This window comes from Oryctolagus cuniculus, chromosome 9, assembly GCF_051225735.1.
Source record: "Oryctolagus cuniculus isolate XC-2025 breed Fujian yellow rabbit chromosome 9, ASM5122573v1, whole genome shotgun sequence".
NCBI lineage: Eukaryota > Metazoa > Chordata > Mammalia > Lagomorpha > Leporidae > Oryctolagus > Oryctolagus cuniculus.
In genome coordinates, this window is record NC_142875.1 from 79,108,701 (window position 1) to 79,132,414 (window position 23,714).

At 37.3% G+C, this 23,714-nt stretch overlaps 2 protein-coding genes across 11 annotated transcripts in view; one reads left to right on the forward strand and one right to left on the reverse strand.

The window, feature by feature from the left end:
* The window catches only part of NBEA (neurobeachin), a 732,675-nt gene extending 725,821 nt beyond the window's left edge, over nt 1–6,854 (reverse strand). For all 10 annotated transcript variants that reach the window (XM_070049020.2, XM_070049018.2, XM_051831739.3 and 7 more), the window contains exon 1: nt 6,089–6,854. In XM_070049020.2, the coding sequence (XP_069905121.1) occupies nt 6,089–6,397 (309 nt within the window). In that variant the 5' untranslated portion in view covers nt 6,398–6,854. The remainder of the gene's footprint in view (nt 1–6,088) is intronic.
* LOC149124632 (uncharacterized) overlaps nt 6,743–23,714 on the forward strand; it is a 334,693-nt gene continuing 317,721 nt past the window's right edge. Inside the window, exons 1-3 of the mRNA XM_089303310.1 lie at nt 6,743–6,871; nt 6,929–7,065; nt 7,241–7,303. Coding sequence (XP_089159436.1) covers nt 6,743–6,871; nt 6,929–7,065; nt 7,241–7,303 — 329 coding nt within the window. The remainder of the gene's footprint in view (nt 6,872–6,928; nt 7,066–7,240; nt 7,304–23,714) is intronic.

Here is a 23,714-nt window from a genome sequence, read left to right on the forward strand (position 1 = left end):
TCAAAGTCCTAACGAGAGGCCAAAACATTTCAGCATCCCTCAAATTCCAGCCTCAATAGTTCCATGGGTAGGATAACGCATGCCAATTTTGAAATCTGCCCTGCAAGCCGTTAAAAAGAATTACTAGAGGACAGCAAAGTACTCACTGCCTTGCACGTTATTTCAACAGTTAAGGTCTGCTCCTTCAAATATCTCATTTCCAGATATCAAGGTATGTATTAGTGGGCTTCTTTCAGTTTGCAAATAACAAAAACCCAACTAAAACTACTAACACAATTTGAAGCTAATAGCACAATAATAATATATTTTAGTAGAGAATTTAGTGGTGAGAAGAAAACCACCAAAAAGGCACAGAGAACTCTATATGTTCCAACAGAATATAGAAATGACTCTCTTTCTCTCTCCCTCTCCCTCTCGGTTTGGTCAAATTCTAAGACAGGCACCTAAAACTATAGACTTAAGCATCTATTTGTTCAGCATTCCTAACCCAAGTTCTGATACTGATTCTGTGGTTCCCTTTGGATTAAAGATAGATCCCTGAACCAATTACTGTGACTGATGCAGGCTACACCTGGGTTATATGCCTAACCCTGAAGGCAGGCATTGGAGTCAACCCACCCAAGACAGCTGAACTTAGAATGCAGAATGAATGGTTCACTAAAGCAAAATTGGATTACACTACAAAAAGGAGAAATATATGTTAGATGGAGAAAAAAAAAGATATACACTACTCTTGGTAATATGATAATTGCTAATGATATATTTTTAAAGTTCCTATGCAATGTATTGTAAAAGAATACTTCAAAAAGTTCCTGGAAAACAAAGTTAGAAAAGGTTTTTGCACAAAGAAATTTTTAAATTCAAGCATGAGGAATATCCACAAAGTTTATGGGAAAATGTGTATATGAAAACTGATATATGAATTTCAAAAAAGTTCTTGTACCAAAATAAACTTATCTTCTAACTAACTCCATTTTCCAAAAGCTTTTTGAAATGCCCTTATGTTCTTTCTTAATGATACAATTTTTGTTATGTGCACATATTTGATTATACATATGGTTTACTGAAGCTTTTTGCTAAATTCTTATTTATTCTGTCAGTTCAAAATGACATTTATGTAAGTAGTAGTGCCTTCATAGATAACATCATAAATATTCAACACACATTTGTAGTTTTAAAACTAAGCAATACACTGAATTTACACAAGTCTAATGTACTCAGGATCCATGACCTGAAATCTGTTAAAGAAAATTTTAGAACCTAGCCTTTATATTGCTGCCCAATAATGGGTGTCCTGCATATTAAAATGCACTTAACTTACCCAAGAGTCAAAAATACAAAATAATAATAATAATAATAATTACAAAAGAAATTGGCTATAGTTCTCATGGAGTTTATACCTTAGGTAGGAGAAATACACATAAATAACTCCAATACTAGACAGTGATGCAAAAAAGATAGGCTGATTGCACAAAGTATGAAAAGTACAGTCAAAAATAAAAGACCTTTGTATTTGATACATAATAATTATTTTAAGTAAATAGTTAAAAAAAAGAGTAACAACTTTATCATATGCCTATATCAATTAACAAAATGAGCTAGGTTTGTTGGGCCCAATGATACTCTGTTTGGGAAAAGCATAGCAAAAGAAGAGAGAATCTTGGGATATTCTTAGTTTTTATTAACAGTACCATATGCACCAAAAACTGACAAGCAATATAAAAAGAATTCATTTAAAATTAATATGATTTTGGACCAGTGTTTGGCCTTGCAGTTAAGATGCTTGTTGAGATACTCACATCACATATTGGAGTGTCTGGGTGCCACTCCCAGCTCCACTCCCAATTCCAGCTTCTTGCTAATGTACACCCTAAAAGGTAGCAGGAGGTTCAGTCCCTGCTAACCATGTGAAGGACCTGGATTAAGTTTGGGTTTCATCATGGCCCAGCCCTGAGTTGAACCAGCAAATAAAAGCTCTGTTTCTGTTTTTCTCTTTCTCTCTGCCCTCCAAAGTTTAAAATTAATATTATCTGATCATAGACAAACTACAAAATATGTGCTGCTTTGATGTCTTTCATGACTAAATCACTATTTCTGTAGAAAATCTAATAACTACTTATAATACGGAAACATCCATACTTCCTATGTAATCCTCCATACTCAACAGCAAGAATAAAATATAAATCAAGTTAATATGAAAACATAAATTAAAAAATAGGAAATTCTTCTAATATAAATAAATGTTTCATTAGCATTAAGTACTTCTATGATTCTAAGATACAACTTTTTTAAAAAAGTTAACTCAGAAGCAATATATACCTTTTATTTGTGAAATTTCCAAACTTTATAATGAAAATTATAGCATTTATGAAAAATTCTAAGGGAGAAGAGATGCTGTCACATTCAAATACAAAAAAATACAATTTCCCTTTAACAAAAATACTATGACCCACACACCAAAAGGATAGGAGTTTAATAATCTACAAAAACCCTTCAAAGTATCTTGTTATGCTTTCAATCAAATAAACAGCATACCATTTAGAATGTAAAAAATATTAAAATGAAGAAAAGAACATTTTCTGCAGCTAAAGACACACTGACTTCTCACAGTAACTCATGAAAAGAAACCACAAGTCACTGGAAAAACTCATGAATTCAGTAATTCATGAAAAAACCTTCAAGTCTGTAGTTAAATACTATAATTGTAATTATACATAATACAGCTACATAAGACAGCTATATGAAAAAACCCTACTGTGAAATCTTTCACTAGGTAAATATTAATCCTCTATTTTATCTTTTCTAAAATGTTTATATTAAAACATGTGACAAAAATAAATTACCATGATATAAACGAAGATAATACATTGTATTTACATAGCATTTACTTCAAGGAACGAGAAACCTTATATAAACATATGTCAAATGTGTTTACAAAAGAAGCAATAGATTAAGTAGAGTGCTTGACGGGTGGAAGCAACCAACAAAATTTCTTTTCTATAAACTATCTATACTGTCTGACACTGCCATATTAAGTAATTTCTTGTGAAGCCAAAGACTGTTGATGATCAGTTTCTTTAATTGGTAGAACTACAAGGCAAAATCCTTGACAAAAACAACTCTCAATGTAATGTTACTTATAAACTAATTTAATTATCTTCCTGATAGTGCCCATCCTGTTTTGTAACATTTTACGTCAACTAAAATATCATTACACAAAATACATGCATCTATGATGAATCCACCCATTCGTTTTATTTCTCATTATACTGATAGTTCTTCATCAAACTCCCACATCCACCTGAGTACTGGAAATGACTATCTACCTTTGGCAAACAAAAGCAGAAAAATCACAGCCACAGCTGCGTTAAAGTAAACCTATATTTTACTACATGCTTAAACTTTACTCTGTAAAACTTTTGATTCTTTAGGCAAGGCAAATGTAAAGCAGCACCCAAAAACCAAGTATTAGTATTCTCATACACAAACAAAGAATGAACAGGAAAAAAAAAAAGAATCAGTTTGACAAAGGTGACTGAAAAAAAGGTATTGTTTAAGATACAAACTGGTTTGTTATGAAGTTTCATTAGCTCCTTTTCTATTTGGTCATACAGGAGGCTATACTAGATATCTCACAACTTCCACCTTAATTTTTCTAAAACATTTTTACTCATTTTAGAGATAATAGAAGGCTGTAACCTGCATTTATAGAACACTGAAAATGAACTGTTCTTAATTATGCTCAATTTATGATTCTCCTCTCCTTATCCTAGATGAATTGCTACTGACTTACCTATTAAAGTGAATTAAGTCTTGATATTAAAAAACTATGATATCCAAATATTTTTGAGAATTGGCATAAATGTGCACAACTTTCATCATGAGAATACTAGAACTTAAATAAAGCCCTAAACCACAACTGTAAAAATATTACACTTCCAAAGGCTAATTTCCCTTTGTCATTTTTTTCTAAAAAAAATTTCACTTAGAAATCTCTTGCAGTCTTTAAATATGTACAAAGAAATTTTAAACCTAACTTTTTTAATTCCAAAAATCAATAGTTAAAGGTCTTAAGTGGATTTGAGGATATACCATTTCAGTATCACTGTTTCTGACGACTCTAAAGTTAAAATAATGCCTGCAAATTGAGCCTTCATGCCAGATTTTCCTCCTGCCAAAGAGTTAAATTTATTTTCTACCTCTAGAGAACTACTTCACTTCTTTTCTTAGTGTACTGTATATCTAAAGAACCCCATCTGTTAAGACCTGATCCAGCAGGCATTGCTACTGCTGCAGAGTCCAAACTGGCTGCACATTCAAATGAGCTTCCAGCTTGGGAAAGCTCTACTATTGCCTATCAGGTTAAAATACACCAAGTAAGCATCCAAATACTATTATCACATCAGCTAAAGTAAAAATAGTATTGTGTGGACAAGAAAACTCAAAAACTTAAATGCATTCCTTTGTGCAGAAATACAGTGCCAGCTGACATACTAACATATTTTGAGATTTCATCTCTTTTAGAAATAAAAAAAGCAAGTACTGACCTCCTATCTGTAGCTAATTAAAATAAAAATTCCCAAGAAACCATATTTTTATTAGTGTTTTGAAAATAACTGGCATATCAATGTGGTGACATTCTCCCAAACTTAACACCCCTTTTTTTTTTTTTTTGTGGTGACTTATTTGAAGGGCAAACAAAAGTAGAAAGAAGTGTCTTGAATTTAAACAGCAATAAACACAACAAAGTAAAGATAGATCATCTATCTTTGACTTGACATGCCAGCGGAGAGGGAAAAAAAAAGGGCTTCAACTTTTTTATGAATTTAAGAGGTTCAGAAACCCTGTAGACATTATCTAATCCATGTCTCTAGGCACCACTGCTGTAGCTGCAGCTTTCCTTCAGTTTTCCAATAGATCAAATAAAAAATAATTGCTTAGCCAAAAAATAAGACTGCATGGGTGTTATATTTTTATACTGCTGTGACTCCACACAAATAGAATAGTCAATGATCTCTTCTGATTTACATCTTGCCAACCAAAATCCAAGGCTACAGTATGTCAAACATTAGATGTTCCACAGGAAACTGTTTAAAAAGCTTTGCTGCAGAAAAAACAAACAAACAAACAAACAAAAAACACTGCATTTACAGAGCACTAAAAAGGACTACTCTTAATTATGCTCAATTTATGATTCTCCTCTCCTTATTTCTTCCCGTTTCTTTGCCCTGACATCTTGAATGCTTCTTAGCCTCTCTGTAGATAGCGCAAAACATTAAGTCATACACAGTTCTGCAGTAACTCTTTCTTATCACGAAAGAAACCAAAACCTAGGGCTGCATTTAACACCTTTGCTTTAGTCTTTAACCATATGCCATGCTCCTGAAGGCACTCATAGAAACCAACCTGTATGATTTCATACCCTCACATTTTAATACCTTGTGTGCACCAAAAATCACTAAGAGATCAGCATATTCAGGGCAATGTTACAGAGAAGAGAAGGCTGCCTAAGACATGGGGAGGAGGGGGGAGAGGGGGTTGGACACAGCACAGTACTCTCCATCACAGCCTCGGAATAGATTTAAAGACAGATGCAAAACTGCATCATTTCCCTCCCCCCTGGAAAACATCACACCCCAGCTGCTCAAGTTGGAGCTAATGCGCCTCTCACATTTCAGGAGCACGGGGGAATTTAGGCTCCAGGGGCAAGGCGGTCGTCCTCGGAGAGCGATACCACGGACAATTAAGAGTGTGGGAGAAAGAATCCCAGAGAACAGGAGGCCGCCTCATCCCCCAACTCAACTCTAAAGTCGACCCAAAACCTTCACGGCGAGGAATGACTGTGTCGCCGTCATGAGAAGTGATAAGGAGCAGGGTGAAGTTGGGCACTGTGCTCAGGTGGCCGGAGGGGACTGGGGACGAGGAGGGAGGTGGCGCGGCGTGGGCAGCACGCAGGAGGTCACCCGCGGCAATGCCGCCCCAGCGAGCTACGCTCCCAGGGACTCGCGGGCGCGTGTGAACCCGGGGGTGGAAGGGTGGCGGCCGGGGAGGCAGGGGGGCGCGGGGGAGAGTCCACCCGGTCCCTTACCAGGTTGAGCACCGTCTCCACGATGTCCCTGTTGCTGACCTCTCCGACCTGTATGAGTCCAATCAACACTGCGAATTTCATCCGGATGTTGCGGATCGGCACCGAAGGGTTAATCATCCCCGCGGGGAGCACCACCGAGCCGGAGCCGGACGCCCCCCTCAACTCCCCCATCCCACTGGCCCCGCAGCCGCCGCCGCCGCCGATGCTACTGCTGCCCCCGCCGCCGCTGCCGCCGCCGGCCCCGACGGCGATGAGCCCCACGGGCTGAGGCTCGAGCCCCGGGCCCGGGCCCGGCTTCTCGCTCGCCATTGGCGCCCCTCCTGAGGAGCAGGGAAGAGCAGCGGTGCTGCCTCCGCCGGTACCGTTATACCTGCCTCGGCCCCCGCCCCCCGGCTGTCGCCTCGGAGCCCCAGCATCCACCAGCGCCGCGGCGCCGGGCCCGTCCCCGCCTGCGCCTCAGCCCGGCCCGCTCCGGCGCCCTTCCCGGCGGAGGCGGCGGGAGGTCCTCGGGCTCGTTCCCAGCGGTGGCGGTGGCGGCGCCGCTAACCGCTGCCTGGCGAGCGGCAGTACCCGCCCAGCAGCTGTGCCGCTGCCGCCGCTGCCTCCTCTCTCTCCCCCTCCTGGTCCGTCCGGCCCGGCCCGCCCCCCACGGAGATGCTGCCGCCGCTCGGAAGAACGATGGGGCGCGAGCGGCCGGCCACGGCGCTAGCCGGTGCTGAAGCTGGGGCTGTGGCCGACGCTACTGCCGCCGCCGCTGCCGCCGCTCCGGACGCCACTGTTGTTGTGAAACCCCGACGCCGCCGCTCACTCCGCCATGTTGCCGCCCCCTGCCTGCGGTAGCGGCCACTGCGCCTGCGCACAGCCTCCGGGGGCGGAGCCCTCGTGCACCCCCTCTCTCGCCCTGCCCTCCCTCCCGGTCCACCCACCCGCCCTGACACCCCTCGTCCCTCCCCCAACCGCCCTGAACGGATAGACAGGTGAGCAGGTGCATGGGGACGGCTGCCAGACACTGGGGCAAGCTGGCGGAGGTGGGGCGGTAGTGGCTTCCTTGTGGTTTTCCCCTTGAGGGTGGCTTCTCCCTGTGGGGAAGGACACAGTGTGCGTGTCTTGCTTCGCTGCCACCTCCTCCTTCTCTCAATACCCTCTTGCTAGGAGGAGGTTCATCGTCACAGTTGTTGCCGCCGCCGCCGCTCCCTGTGCCACGTGCCTCGAAAGGTAGGGGAGTGGCACACGACCTCCTTCGGCCCTTGTTCGCCCTTCCTCGAAGTCCTGTCCGCCCGCTGTCCCTGGAATGTTCCCCTCCCCCAGAGGGTGGCTGGCGAAGCGCAAAGCGACGCTCTGAGGGGAAAGATACAGACGGCGCGTGTCGGGTCTTTTCCCATAGCCGTGGAAGCGGTTGACACCTGCACACTCAGGCGCGACTTAAAATAGAACTTGTCAAGCAGGGATCCTATCTGGATAAAGCTCAGCTAGACAAACAGTTCTTGAACTCGCCTCCCAGCCCGGAAAGGCTGCCCTGTGGGACACGGTGGGGTGGTTTTGTGGGAGCGGCAAAATTTAAAAATCGGGTGTGAGGCCAACTAATAATGATGCCTCCCTTTTTGATAGCCGTGTACAGTTCGGAACTTTTTTTAAAATCTCTAAAAATACGGATGATTCTCACCAGGAAACAGCTTTGATTCTGTGAGAAAAATTCTGTGTCCGCACGGATACAGAAGTAAGCAGAAAAAAAAAAAATCGCTTTTAATTTAAAAAAAAAATCAAAAGGTACACCATAATCTTGCTCTAGTATCGAATTAAAGCTAAATAAGCGTGGCTGCTGGTTTCTCCCTCAAAATGAGAGGTGTAATTTCCTTTAATATTTCATGAAGTCTGCCCTTTGCAATAAAGATCTATTACAAGTCACCAGCTATGCTAGGTATTTTGAAGTATAAGCTCATCATCTTAATTGTCATCTCAATGGAAAAAAAGTCAATATACAAATCTATCATCATCCAGTTTGCTATCAGTCATAATTAACTGGACTTGCTAATCAGGTTAGCACCCAGCAAGTGAGAACAGGATAAATCTCTTAAGTGCCACAGGTTATAGCAAATTTCTCCAAACTAGTGCTTAGGAGTAGTTCTTGGTTGTCTTATTTGTTTGCTTAAATTTGTAATGAAGAGATTGAATTGTTAAAGTAGTTAGGCAAACGTTTCTGAAAGAAATGGTAATTGGTATGTCCGTTTAAGTAGCGATTAAATCATTAGAAGCTGTAATAGTTGGAAACTCTGAAAGAGATTTACAAAAACATGTACGCCTTAATAATCTGACTTGAGACATGCTATGATTGAAAAATCCTATGACAGTTATCTGTCTTCAGCATTTATGCCTGTCCCAAATGAGTATCATCTACTTCTGGGAGCGCTGTTTGATTTGCACATTTAAAACGATGTACCTTTTTAAATTATGTACCACTTATAAATACATCAATCCAGTCTGAAAGGTCATCACATTAGATTTTTTAAAAATCCTTCTGTGCACATATATTTATATATATACACGACAGCAGGTTCTAACTCATACTATTTCTAGACTTCTTGCATGAGTACTGTAGGAGACAGTAACAACCTGAACCCTATTTCCTTTGTGAATCAACAGCCCAGCATCTTTTTAACATTTCTGTTTTGATGTTCCTGTTTTGCTTCTGAAGCAGTATGTGTGTGCATTTGGGTTTTGTTTTTCTTGTCTCTCTAGTGGAGATAAGGAGTGGGTAAAGGGGATATCCCTTTGAAAGAAGAAAACCACTTTTGTGTATGAAGGGTCTTCAAAAAGTTCATGGAAATGGGTATTATTTTTAAAAACTATGCAGGGACTTAAAAATTTTTACAACAAAATAAATCACCTTTTAATTTCAACTTTCCACAAGCTTTTTGAAGTACCCTACTACTTAGTAAAACTTCAGAGATATTCAAAATAATTTACCAATTTGAAAGGGTTCTCTACCAGACTATCAGCTCCTTCTAGAAGTATGATAGTGGAAACTGCATGGAGCTTGGAATCCCACTCACAACTTACTTACTAGCTTTGCAGTCTAATCAAGTTTTTGAGCTTTAATCTCCTCCTGTCCTAAAAGGAAGCTAAAGTTCAATGAAATAATTTCAATTCTGCCATTAGCATATAATAAATGAGGCTTAGAGTATGCAGGCATAATGTGTGTTGAATGACCTACAAAGACAGGTAAGGCCAAAAGTAACCACATACAGATCTTTATGATTTCACAGTTCCATGTTTTTAATACCATTACCAAATGCATACCGTTTATAAAAGATAGCAGGTCTGTTTCTTTTTGGCCTACAAAGCCTGTTGTTATACAAATAACTTAGCATTTGCATTCACAATGTTTTGAAATAAAATATAATTATATGATAATAAAAGCTACCTAAAATGTTATTTTTAAATCTCCAAACTAAAAAAAAAGTATGTGATCCAATATTAATTTTATGTATATTTTGCATGCTCATACTTCCAGAAGACAACTTTTAGAAATGTAAAGTCCATGGCTCTGAGATTTGAGAGGCAATATTGCCTAGTAGTTGAGAACACATGCTCCAAATTCAGTGCAACCTAGATTTAAATACCTGTTCCATCACTATTTGTGACCTTGGGCAAAAGACTTAGCTTCAAAGCCTCAGTTTGTTCAACCCAGAGAAAGGATGGTAATACTACTTCACAGGAAAAAGGGAGCTAGTACATTTAATGTACTTAATGTAGTACTGAGTGGCAGTGTTTCCTCTCACTGAATGTGAGAAAAGACCATGTTATCATTTGTGTGTTTTCATCACCTTACGTACTTGGCCTGTAATTTATATTCAATAAGTATATTTTAAAATGGATAGTTCACTAAGCTAAATATGTTAATATTGTTCTTAAAAAAACAGTTTTCTCTAAACTTTATCTGAACAGATTACTCCAAATTTTATGTGGGTTCAAACCAGCATAAAACAAAGAAACTCTTATCTCAACCTCAACCTTTAGAAATACAAAGGTAGTTCAAAAACTTTGTGAAAAATGAATTTCAAAGATAAATTTATTTTGATGCAAAAATTTGTGAAATCCATCCATGCAGGACTTCTTCAAAACTTTCATTGAAAATGCATTTTATGAAAAAACTATGCAAAACAATCTGTGCCCAATTTTCCCAAACTTAATGAAGTTCCCTTGTGTGACTCCAGTTCATGTAACTCCAAATCAATTTAGATTGGTTTTGTTTGAGTTTGGGTTTTTCAGCGATATGACAGTAATGATTTATGCAAAGTAATAATGATTCAAATTTGGCATGTAGTGGGTTCTCAGATAACTTTGGTTCTATTCCATACATAAAATATACATAAAATTTCTTGTTGAAACTATCAACCTGAAAAACCAAGGTACCTTGTTTTGTTTGTAAATAAATAGCTTATCTCTAATACATAAGTTTACATAAGAGTTCAAGATAAGAAATACAGAATTGCAAATATATATTTGATTTTAAATTTTATCAGATTTTCTATTTAAATTCCTTCTGCTGAGAATTTTTAAATCCTGATTATATAATGCAAATAGTTTATTATCCCATTTTTCTTATTATTTATTTGATAATTTGAGAACATTCCTTCTACATCTTCACCCCAATGTTTAACTGAACAATATCAAAACAACTCAGTAACCTCTACTATAATTCTGGCTGAAGTCAATTCACATTTTTCAAGCTGTAAGTCCCAACATACTAGAGAGCTATGTTGGTGATTTAGTGGATTGCAGCTAGCAGTATTTTTTTTCTAATGAACTAGAATAGAAACACATAAAATGGGAAATAATCAAAATGCATCTATTTTATAGCATTGGTACTGTTTATGAAACGTGTTTTAATTATATGCACATGTATGCTACTAGGTAATGAAATAAAATGTATTTCTTTCTGCAAATCATGACCAAAAAGTTTAAAAACTACTGCTGCATAAGCTAATTTTAAGCACCTGTTTGCTATACTGTTCAACTATTAACTAGCTACCACAGTGTGCTAACTTGTCCAAAAGATATCATAGGATATCTTGATAGCTGGCTAGCTAAAGCCTGGATACACTCTATCTCTGTATCTAAGCAAAATTAAATGAAATATTTAGATATCAATTATTTTTATCAATTTTGGTGATGTTACTTGCTGTGTATTTTCCAGAAATTACTTCCTAATGCCTTAGCACTTCTACTTCTCTATGACTCCTCAAAGATCATTGAGAGTTATTTAGTGATCTACTTTTCAGATTCTTCCAAGATAAATGTATAAAATTTGCCCTGTCTTTGGGACTTGAAGCTATTTAGACTATATAGATGCCTATTTAGAATTTCTTCATCAAACATAAAATTCAGTTTCTTCCAGCTATTCTAATTTCTTAGCTCCACTGCTTTTTCTTCTAAAACAGAAAACACAAACTAGAACTTTGATGCATCATTCAATTTGATGCATTTTTGAAATGTTGATGCATACCAGCCAACAAATATTTGAGTGCTTAGTGCATGCAAAAAAAAAATTAAACTAGTTGAAGTGTATGACTTCAAATTCCAAATTTAGAGAAATACTATGTTGACTAATGGAAAGTTAATCAGCAAGTAAACGCGTGAAAATTTTCAAATGAATGATACAAAAATAGTAAGTACACTAGAATTTCAAAAGAAATAGAGACCATACAAACACCTTAATGAACACATGTGGTCTCAAATATCACATAAATGTACTTACAAATGCACCACACACATACTTATCCACTGCTAAATTAGTCATATTTGTGCCCATTCTTCCTGTCAATGTGTGTGGTATGCATCCTATTCTTTTCATTCTCATTGCCATTATCCTGATTCAGATTCTAGAAACTTCCTACCTGGTTTCCTTGTCTCCACACTCACTCTTTAGTCCTTCCTTACTTGGGTAATCTTCGTAAAGCTCTGGACCTTGCTGGAAAGATTAGGTGTCCACAATCTTTACTATTAATAATAATTACTACACAAATATATACAATTTATTCAAAACATCACAGTAACTCTCTTTTCCTAACAAATTCAGTGCAGTCTTTTTCTTGATACCAAAGACCCTCCATACTCTGACTTTCCAGTTTATTTCATTCTGCTCTTGAAAGGAACTCTATACCAATGACTCCCAATCTTTCAAAGTGTGTACAACTCTTTTTATAATTTTTTAAAAATGCAGATAGCTAGAATGCTACCTGAAAGATGTAGTCTTTTAACATCTGTTAATTGAGAGAATATACAGTGATGAACATCTGCTTTCAGATCAATAATACTTAATGATTAATTTTTAACTTATATAAATAGCTTTTGCTTTTTAACTTTTTTGAGAGGCAAAGATACAGACAGAGAAAGAGACAGAGAACTCCTTTCTGATGAGTCACTGTCCTAATGCCCACAATGGCTGGGGCTAACACTGAGCAAAAGCCATGAGCTGAGAACTCAATTCGGGTCTCCACATGTGTGGTGGCAATGCAGTCACTTAAGCCATCATGTGGCTTCCTAGGATCTGAATTAGCAGGAAGCTGCAGTCAGGAGCCAGAACCAAATTTTAAACTCAGGTGCTCCAATAAGAGACATAGACATCTTAACTTCCAGGCTAGATACCCATCCCCAGTTTTTTTCTTTTTTAAAAATCACACATCTGTGTATGTTTGAAACACACACACACACACACACACACACACTTATATGGGTATCTCTCCAAAAGATACACTCAAGTTCTAATCTACAGTACTTGTGACTGTTATCTTATTTAGAAATAAAGTATTTGTAGGTGTATTCAACTTCAGTAGAAATTACAAGGAATAGTGCTGGCCCTTAATGAAATGTGAATGGTGTCCTCATGAAAAGTGGAGAGACACAGACACACTCACAAAGAGAACCAAATGTTAAGATAGGCACAAAGGAGACCACAAAAAGACAAAGCAAAGAGAGAGTTATACCACTGAAAGCCAAGAAAATGAGATTACTGGCAGCCATCAAATGCAAGGAGAAGTGGAAAAAATAAAATTCTTCTTTATAGTCTTCATAGAGAACATGGCCCTACTAACACCTTGATTTTTGTCTTCTGGCCTCCAGAACTGCAAGAAAATTAATTTCTGTTGTTTGACATGTTTGTTAATGGTCCTTTGCTAACAGCATTCCTAGGAGTACAATGTATATACATGCATCAGTGTCTTTAACTTTTATGCTATTCACAAACAATACCTGATGTGTATCAGTAGTCATAAATCACATTCAATAATTCTGAAGTCCACAAGTTGGAAAGCAAGGCTTCAGCCAACGGGAATCCTTCTCTATAAACTGTGATGTCCTCCTTAGTGCCTTACTCACACTCTGCCTTCTAACCACCTCACCATCCTCCTCTCTCCCTACTGAAATTGCCAATATAAATGCCACCTAGATGAAAGTGATCTGAAACCTTGTACCAGTTTTCTGCTTTGTAAAAGAATGATGCTGACTTTTCTTTTTTCTTTCAGATAACATAGACCAGAAAATTTTCACTTAGATAAATTGATAGTTTCTGTTATCTGCCTCATTTGCAAAGAGTAAGAAATTCACATCCCAAGTATATGAAGTCACCTATACAGCTCCTTCAGTGAAATTTCTTCTTCAAAGAAAGAGAAAAAAATGTAAATATTTTATGTTAACACTGAGCAAGTATATTATTAGCTCTTTGTCACTACAGCTGAATAACCAACACAGACTACTTATGAAAGAAAAAAGCTTATTTTCATGAATGGTTTTAGATATTCACAGTCCAAGATTGAGAAGGCCTCAATAGTTCATCCATCTGGTGAGACCAGAGAATGGCATTGGCAGAGTATGAGTGGAGGAATGATTGTATGGTAAGCCAGGAAGCAGAGTAGTTGGGCCCAAGTTGGGCTTTTATAAACAACCCTCTTGTGAGAATTACCATCTAGATCCTAGATCCCACTAGGCCCACCTCCTAATCACCATAATTGGATCAGGTTTCCACGCTCTCAGCACCATTAATTTATGACTTTGGGGATTAGAGATCTACATGGGTTTAGGAGCCATATCTTATTCAAACCATAGCAACCAGTCAGTATCCTTTTGTTTTTTACAATCAGATCCATCGCAATGTAGTTGCCATTATGTTTAATATTCATGTGCTAGAGAAAGAAAATTATGTTAAAGAAAGGAGCTCATATAATTTTTACTGGCTATTTATTGTTAACCAGTATAGCTGTCATACATTGTTGATTTCCTATCTGCCATGTACTTTTATGTGTTATTTATAACCCTTATTATGGTCCTTTAAGTAAGGTATTATTATCCCCATTTTTCAAATGAGGACACTAATATGAAAAACATTTCTTTCAGTTGTATGAGGCCCATACTTAAAGAAGTGAAAAATTAGGATTTGATCCCAGTTATGACTAGCCAAAACCTAAGCTCTGTTCATTGTCCTACACTGCCCACTTTGAGACCTGGGCCAAGGCTATTATTTCATTTCCATCAAATTTACCAGATGAAAGATATTAATGATACAAAGAATAATGTCATCATGTCTTTGTATGTTTTAATGAATGTTGCCCACCAAGAGATGTTCTCTAGAATTGAACTGGTCTTATATCTATCTCCGTGCTTATAAAGGTTCAGATAATTCCATTAGCCTTTTTGTATCCTGGGAATCAAATTAATTCTGGACAAAAATCACTTGGAATAAACAAATTGTTTTATTATATTAACTAAGATTAACCAAAGTTTAATTTCATAGCCAATTTTAATATAGCACTCCTTATTATACTTTTCTGGTAGATTCTGTTACATATCACACCATTAATCTCCTAGTCCTGTTAAAAAAGTGTTATCATATTGTTATATAATTATAATGAATAGCACATACCCCTAGTAGGGGGAAGAGAAGAAACACTTTGAGGAAATAATCAAGGGTCCTTTGCAATAGTCATATTATTAGAATCTCTTACAAATAATACATAATTGTTTTTACTAAATTTAGGCCAAGTGAGAAACAGCACAAAGAATCAGTCAGAGCTTGGTACTGGTGTGTAGAGCTTTGGATTAGAGCCTTGCTCTGCTGCCAGCAGCCACGGATTAACTGGTCTAGGAGTGATTTCAGACAACTACCTCATTGATCAATTAATACAAAGAAATTTGAGGTTTATACTTTGATTTCCCAGAATTATATCTTTCAGTCAGCAGACAGAAGGGCTAGGATCAGAAGAGAGATTAAAAGAACAGAATATCTGACTTTTCCCTTCTACCTGAAATTTTAGTCTCATACATTTTGAGGCATACATTATTTAACATCTCTTTATTGTTAATGTAAAAACAAATGTTAAATGCAATTATAAAGCTAAGGGAGACCTTAAGAAATAAAAATACACAGTCTTATTTGTTTAGATATCTGCTAAATATACATGAATGTGTATATGAAAATTCATATATGTTCAGCTGATCTAAACTTGTGAAAAGAAATGATCGTCATATGCTCTAAGTCTTTATCAGGCTTTATCACTAGCTTCTTTGTTTACATTAAAACAAATGCAAGATCTCTTTTGCAGTGGCGAGAGCACGTAACATCACAGGAGTTAGGTGATGGCCACATGGTTTGCCCACCAGACTCTTACCATAAATATTTCCATTCATTAGCACAAAAGAAGGTTCACAAAGTTATATTAACATTTCTCCAAAACATTTCCCTGGGTTTTTGGTTTGTTTTCTTTTGCTTTTATCATCTCCATCCTAACACAAATAATCCTTTGAGATATGGTAGAGTGGCCAGCTAAATGCATTTCAAAATTAGATAGATTGAGTTCACATCTAAATTACCCTTTAACCTATTTCTATACCTGTAAAATATAACTACCTCATATACTCAGAAAATTTAAAAAGATAAAATATATACACGTATTACAGTACCTGTAATAAGTGCTCAATAGATGTTAGAAGTTGTGATTATGGATTAACACAAAAAGCAAGCTTAGTACTTTTGTGAATTTTCAAATTATATAAATAAATTCACTAATCTCCACTTTTTCTTTGTTCATTCATCTAACTTTGTCTTCTTCAGAAAGCAAATAGAACATCACTGTCTCCTTTAGATTTTTCTTTGTTTAATGGATAACCCTCTAGGTACTTAACATTTGTTGACTTTACAGTAGTATTAATGATTTCCATTTCTATCTCAAACTTCAGTGTTTAAAGTCTGTTAAGTCCATCAAACCAAGTTAGCGGTATCACTTTGCTTTTTGCTAGTCACCAGAAGAGAAGGTATTATGAGCTACGTATTTTTCCCTGAGACTTTCATAAACTATAAAATCCAAAAAAATAGCAAATAATAACAAAATACTCCTTTATAATTTACTAGCCCATGGACAAAAAACAGTCCACCAAAGGATATATGATGATTTAGACAAGACTTGCCTCCTACTGTTTATGTATCTATGTAGTTTCTATTTTCATTAAAATGTTTTATAATTGCCTTTTTTTGTAAACAAGTTCAATACTTTAAGTTCCTGTCCAGCCAGAAAGTTGTCCCTGTTTTCCTTTTTTTACAGGAACAGTGGAATTTTATGGCATTAACTTTTCCAAATTATTTCTTAAGTACAAGTATGTGTGTTGGATTTTGGACCCACAACAGTATGGCATCATTCATATGCTTTACAATTCTCAGCTGTGGTTAAGGTTATCCATTTTTATGATATGCATTGGCAATAGTAATTTTAATACCTTTACTATTTCTTCCTATCAATTCCTATCTAATGCAATCACACAGGGATATTTATAAAATTAATAATGTCTTGTGGGCTAGTGTTCTGTCATAACAGGTTCCTGCCACATGCAGTGTTAGCATCTCATATAGGAACTGGGTTAAGTCCTGGCTGTTCCACTTCTAATCCAGGTTCTTGCTAATATGCCTAAGAAGCAGCAGAAGATGGCCCAAGTTCTTGGGCCTCTCCACCCACGTGGGAGACCTAGATGGAGTTCCAGGCTCCTGGATTTTACCTGGCCCAGCCCCAGCCACTGTGGCCATTTGAGAAGTAAACCAGCTGATGGAAGATATTCTCTCTCTCTCTTTCTCTCTCCCCCCACCCTTAACTCTGTCTTTCAAATAAATAATAAATACATTTATTTAAAAATAAGTCTTTTGTTGTTCTGTACCTCTATTAATGCCTAAGCTGCAAATATCTTGCATTGAAACACAGTAACACGAATTAACTTTTCATATGAAAATAATATTATCTTTTTTAAGTTCTACTCATTCATTCACCCAAAAAGCATAGTGACATAGAGAGAGAGACAGAAAAAGAGGTCCTCCATCTGCTAGTTTACTCCCAAATGCCTGCAATAGTCATGTCTGGGCCAGGTAAAATCCAGGAGACAGGAACTCCATGTACATCTCTCATGTGACCTTGGGAACCCAAATATCTGAGCCACCATCTGCTGTCTCCCAAGTGCATCAGCAAAAAGCTGGATGGGAAGTGGAAGAGGGACTCAATACCAGGCACTCCAATATGCCATTGGAGTAGTGGGTCAACTCACTGTGCCAAAATACTTGCCCCCTATTAATTATTTTTAAAGAATTGTGGTTGCAGCACCCTAGAATTGCACTCATTTTTAGATGCTCATTGTGTGTGGTTTCAACTGAGATTAAAACTTGACTCCATTCGTTTCCTGTGTCTGAATTGACTAACTTGCTTGCTAAAGTCAGTTGATGGATAAATAGTAGTGAAGCAGTATGCACTGGAATGCTTAGCAAAACCCTCCTGTGAACAGGAACAACAGCTATTTTAAGATAACTACTTTCTCTCTGAGCAATAGAAACTAACCAACAAATGCCACTAGGTAAATATTTATAGTGATCACCAGCAAGCCTCAGGCCAGACTCTGTTAAAGACTGATTCATTCCAGTGTGAAGGAGTGGCATGCCAGTAAGTTGTCAAGCCTCATCATCACTTGTTCCTTCAGTTCATGGCCTTTTGGATTAATGGACCACTGATTTAGCCACCTGTGCATTTCCATACGTTCCTCATCAATGGGTTTACACCTAGGAGTTTTATGGGTCCAAATTCACACTTAGATATCTGTTAACTACAAATGTGTATAGTAACCATGATATGTCAGAATCTAAGTGGACCCACCCATTAAAAATACTTTGGGTTTTAGTGACTCAAAAAAGATTTACATTTATTATTGGTATGAAAACAAACAGCAAATATAAAACTGCAGAATCCAGATTACTTGGTTTATAATGAAGACTGCATTAATTTATGTATATTTATTTACATGTCAATGGATTTTTTTCCATATTGGCTAAATTTTTTGAAACAATTACATTTTTAAAATTGAAATACAATGAAGTTTTAGTGCACAATTTTTTTTAAAGAGTTATTTATCTATTTGAAAGGCAGAAAGACAGAGATCTTCCATTTGCTGCTTCACTCCTTAAAAGACCACATGGCCAGGCCTGTGCCAGGAGCTTCTTCCAGGTCTCTCAATGGCTGCAGTGGCCCAAAGATTTGGGCCATCTTGCACTGTTTTCCCATGCACATTAGCAGGGAGCTGGATCAGAAGTGCAGCAGCTGGGACTCGAATTGACAACCATATGGGATGCCAGTGTTTCAGATGGCAGCTTAACCCACTGTGCCACAGTGTTGCCTCCTAGTGCGTAAATTTGCAGTCATTCTTGAAATGAACATCAAAATTTGGCTGGAATTTCTGTAAAGTAATAATTACAGTTTCAGCATCCTAGATGTTTTGGTGTTCTTCGTTTACCCTGATTAGAAATATATGGAGCTTATGTTGTGATGCAACATGTTAGGTCGTAGCTTGCAATACTGGCATCTGGTGTCAGGGTGCCAGTCTGAGTAACTTGGGTCCCTGCCACCCATACCTTGCTCCCGACTTTGGCCTGGCCCAGCCCTGGCTGTTGTAACTATTTCTGGAGTAAACCAGCAGATGGAAGGTAACTCTTTCCTTTCTCTCTCTCTCTCTCTCTCTCTCTCTGTGTGTGTGTGTGTGTGTGTGTGTGTGTGTGTGAGAGAGAGAGAGAGAGAGAGACTCTCCCTTTCAGATAAATCTTTTTTTTTTTTATTTGACAGAGTTAGACAATGAGAGAGAAACAGAGAGAAAGGTCTTCCTTCCATTGGTTCACTCCCCAGATGGCCGCCACGGCCGGCGCTGCGCCAATCCGAAGCCAGAAGCCAGGTGCTTCTTCCTGGTCTCCCAAGTGGGTGCAGGGGCCCAAGCATTTGGGCCATCCTCCACTGCCCTCCCGGACCATAGCAGAGAGCTGGACTGGAAGAGGAGCAACTGGGACTAGAACCTGGCGCCCATATAAGATGCCGGCGCTGCAAGCGGAGGATTAACCAAGTGAGCCACGGTACCGGCCCCCCAGATAAATCTTTTAAAAAAGAAATATACATGATGTTATACATTGCAGTTGGTCACTAGTTCACCAACTGTTTTATCCTTCAAAGCATGTAGGAAAAATTATACCAGTGAAAATTACTATGAAAATTGTAACACAAAAAATCCTATAGCTATATTTGGAAAGACAATTTTTATTTAAAATTGTGTTGTCCCTTTTTTATGTTTAAAATAAGCAAAGCTTAAGTTTGACTGAAGAACTTCAATTCATCATTCTTACATTTTCCTTTATTTAATTTTTCTAATCTTGAAAAGTGGTGATCCACTACTGAGTTATATTTGAAATTAATACATATAGATTAGGAAATATTTAATTAAGGTAATAAATTATCTGCATATAATAGGTATCTGTGACTAAGGAAAAATTTACCTATCTTTTTATTACATCATCTTCACATATAACAAAAATAACAGCAAGAATGACAACAAAAAATCGTTATTGAATGCTTCTCTTGTGTCTGTGCTTTTAACTACCATGTTATACTCACTCATATACACCTAACAATGAATTTAAAGTTAGAAATACCATTTCTTTTATTTTATTTAAGGTATACACATTTAATATATTTCATATATACAGATTTAGGAACATAGTGCTGCTTCCCCCCTACCTTCCTTCCTGCCCATGCTCCCACCCTTCCTCCTCCTTCCTCTCCTATTCCCTCTCTTAATTTTTACAATGATCTATTCTTAGTTTACTTTACATTCATAAGATTAACCTCTACTTAATAAGGGGTTCAACAAATAGTAAGGAGTAGGAAGAAAAAAAAAACACTGTTCCTTAACAGTAGAAAAAAAGGCTGTAAACAATTATAGAGTCTCAAAGTCTCAATTTCACTTCAATATGTTATATTTTTGGTGCTCTATAAGTTACTACAGATCAGGAAAAATGTATGATATTTGTCTTTTGGGGACTGGCTTATTTCATTAAGTATAATGGTTTCCAGTTGCATGCATTTTGTTGCAAAAGACAGGATTTCATCCTTTTTTATGGCTGAGAAATACACCATAATTTCTTTACCCAGTCATCAGTTGGTGGACATATGGGTTGATTCCATATCTTCACTATTGTGAATTGAGCTGCAATAAACATGAGGATACAGATAGCTCTTTCATATGCTGATTTCATTGCCCTTTGGTAAATTTCCAGGATTGAGATTGCTGGGTCAAATGGTTTAGCTCTCTGAACTGTCTCCATACTGTCTTCCACAGTGGCTGTACTAGTTTATGTTCCCAACAACAGTGGATTAGGGTACTGTTTTCCTCACATGCTTTCCAGTATTTATTGTTTGTTCATTTCTATCTGAGAGCCATTCAGACTAGGGCGAAGTGGAATCTCATTGTGGTTTTGATTTGCATTTCCCTGATGGTTAGTGATCCTGAGCATTTTCTCATGTGTCTGTTGGCCATTTGAATTTCATCTTTTGAAAAATGCCTCTTCAAATCCTTTGCCCACATCTTAACTGGATTGTTACTTTTGTTGTTGAGTTTCTTGATCTCTTTATAAATTCTGGATATTGATCCTTTTATCAGTTTTATAGTTTGCAAATATTTTCTCCCATTCTGTCAGTTGCCTCTTCACTTTGCTGGGTGTTTCTTTTGCAGTACAGAAGTGTCTCAGCTTGATGTAATACCATTTGTCTATTTTGGCTTTGACTGCATGTACTTCTGGGTTCTTTTCCAAGAAGTCTTTGCCTATGCCAACTTATTGCAAAGTTTCCCCAATGTTCTCCTCTAGTAATTTAATGATATATGGTCATAGATTTGTATCCTTGATCCATTTTTAGTTTATTTTTGTATAAAGTATGAGATAGGGGTCTTGTTTCAGACCTTATTTTCCCAGCACCAATTGTTGAAAAGACTGTCCTTTCTCCAGGGATTGATGTTAGCTCTTTTTTCAAAGATTAGTTGGTTGTAGATGCAGGGATCAGTTTCCGGAGTTTCTATTCTGTTCCATTGGTCTACATGTCTATTGCATATTGTGCCAGTACCAAGCAGTTTTGATTACAACTGCCTTATAGTATATCTTGAAATCTGGTGTTGTGATGCCTCCAGCTTTGTTTTTGTTGTATAAGATTGCTTTTTTCTGGGTCTCTTGTGTTTCCAGATGAATTTTAGCATCATTTTTCCTAGCTCTGAGAAGAATGTCATTGATATTTTGATTGGGATCACATTGAATCTGTAAATTGCTTTTGGTAATATAGACATTTTGATGAAGTAAGGCATGCACCGTTGGCCGAGAAGATTACTATCCCTGGTGCTGAAACTGGTCTGTGTAGCCTGTGTTTCAGTGAAATGGTTTTTCTTACTTATACCTTTTCACTGAAATTAAGAATTTGATAACTGTTCATATCTTAATAGAAATATTTAGTATCTTATATAATATTCTACTTATTCTTACAATTAGTATTGTTATTGGAAAATTGTTTTTTAGGAAATAATTAACAGTTCAAAAATTTTTGGTACACAAGACATTGAAAAAATCTGTAGGTGGTCCAAATATCTGGAAACATATTACTACCAAGGAAATAGTTGACTCTGTTCATGGTAACTAGCATTTGATATAGGTTTCAAAATTAAGAGTTTAAAAAAAAACAAAATTAAGGGTTTTGTTTTAAAAATAAATACCTGTAATCTAATTCCCTAAATGCATCAAAGCACACTTGATTACAAGTAGTTAGCTTTTATTCAGTGCATATAATGACTTAGAATTATAGTGAAATTGGCTTCCTCAAAGAGAATTGCTTTGTTGATGTTGAGTCAGTATCACAAGCAGGAGATAGTCATGCTTTCATTTGTATTTCAAAAAGTTTGTGGAAAATTGAATTTAAAGTTTTTGGAGCAAAAGTATATATTTCTGTAAATAGAAATGTTTAAAACTTGGTGTAGATTTTCCTTGGATTAATTAGCCCAGGGCAAATAATAGTCGTTGGTATTGTATGAGCATGTGTAATTTATATGCATATTCAAAGCAAAAATAGAAGATTATCAATCTGGTGAGATCCTATTTTGTTCTTACTATGTTATCTGTACTTATAAACCCAATGTGGGGATGTCCTCCCAATGAGGCGAGCCAAGAAATTTTGTACTGGAATGTATAGTATCTGCTCCTGCTTGTTATGTATTCTTGACTAATAAAATCATAATATAATATAATATCTGTGTATGTTTGGCCTCCTTTCATGAATTTATGCCTTACCTAAAAGTACTATATGTATATGTGTGTATTACATAAGAATTTCCTGCAAGTTATTTTAAACTATGTATGAGTTTTATCCAATAAAATTTTAATTTAAACATTTTCTCCTATAAATAACTTGTTAAGTTTCTTTAGGTGCCAGCATCGTGGCTCACTTAGCTAATCCACCGCCTGCAGTGCCAACATCACATATGGGCGCCGGGTTCTAGTCCCAGCTGCTCCTCTTCCAGTCCAGCTCTCTGCTGTGGCCCCGGGAAGGTAGTGGAGGATGACCCAAGTGCTTGGGCACCTGCACCCATGTGGGAGACCACGAAGAAGCACCTGGCTCCTTGCTTCGGATTGGCATAGCTCCAGCCATAGTGGCCATTTGAGGGGTGGACCAATGGAAGGAAGACCTTTCTCTCTCTCTCTCTCACTGTCTAACTCTATCTGTCAAATAAATTCAAAAAAAAGTTTCTTTAGTTTTAAGTTTAAATTTCGAGCACGAAATTTAACTCTTTTCAAAAAGAATTGTACTTATGTTTTGTGACTAAATAATTTCTTTTATTGTTTTACAGTATGTGATTTTATTATGTAAACTCCTTTTTCAAACCCTACTTTTCTCATATTCCCTTTCTCTGTGGTTGGCCCCACCAACATCTCTAACCAACCTCTGCTCTAGACTCATTTGTCTTCAGTATACTTCCTCAGTATTTTTCAGCTCTCTCCTTCCTGTCTTCACAGCTGACCCAGTTCTAATTTAGAGAAGTGCAGGCTTGGCCTTGGATTATTTCAGTTATCTGAGTTAGTCTCCTTGACTTAGGTTTCACTTTTTCTCATCTGTTCTTCACAATGACATCAGAAAGACATTTTTAATGATGAACTAAAACTAATTATATAAAAAACATGTTCACATAAAACACTTTAAATTCCCCGATGATATTGCAATATAGAAAATGTAATATAGAAGGCCTTGATATGATC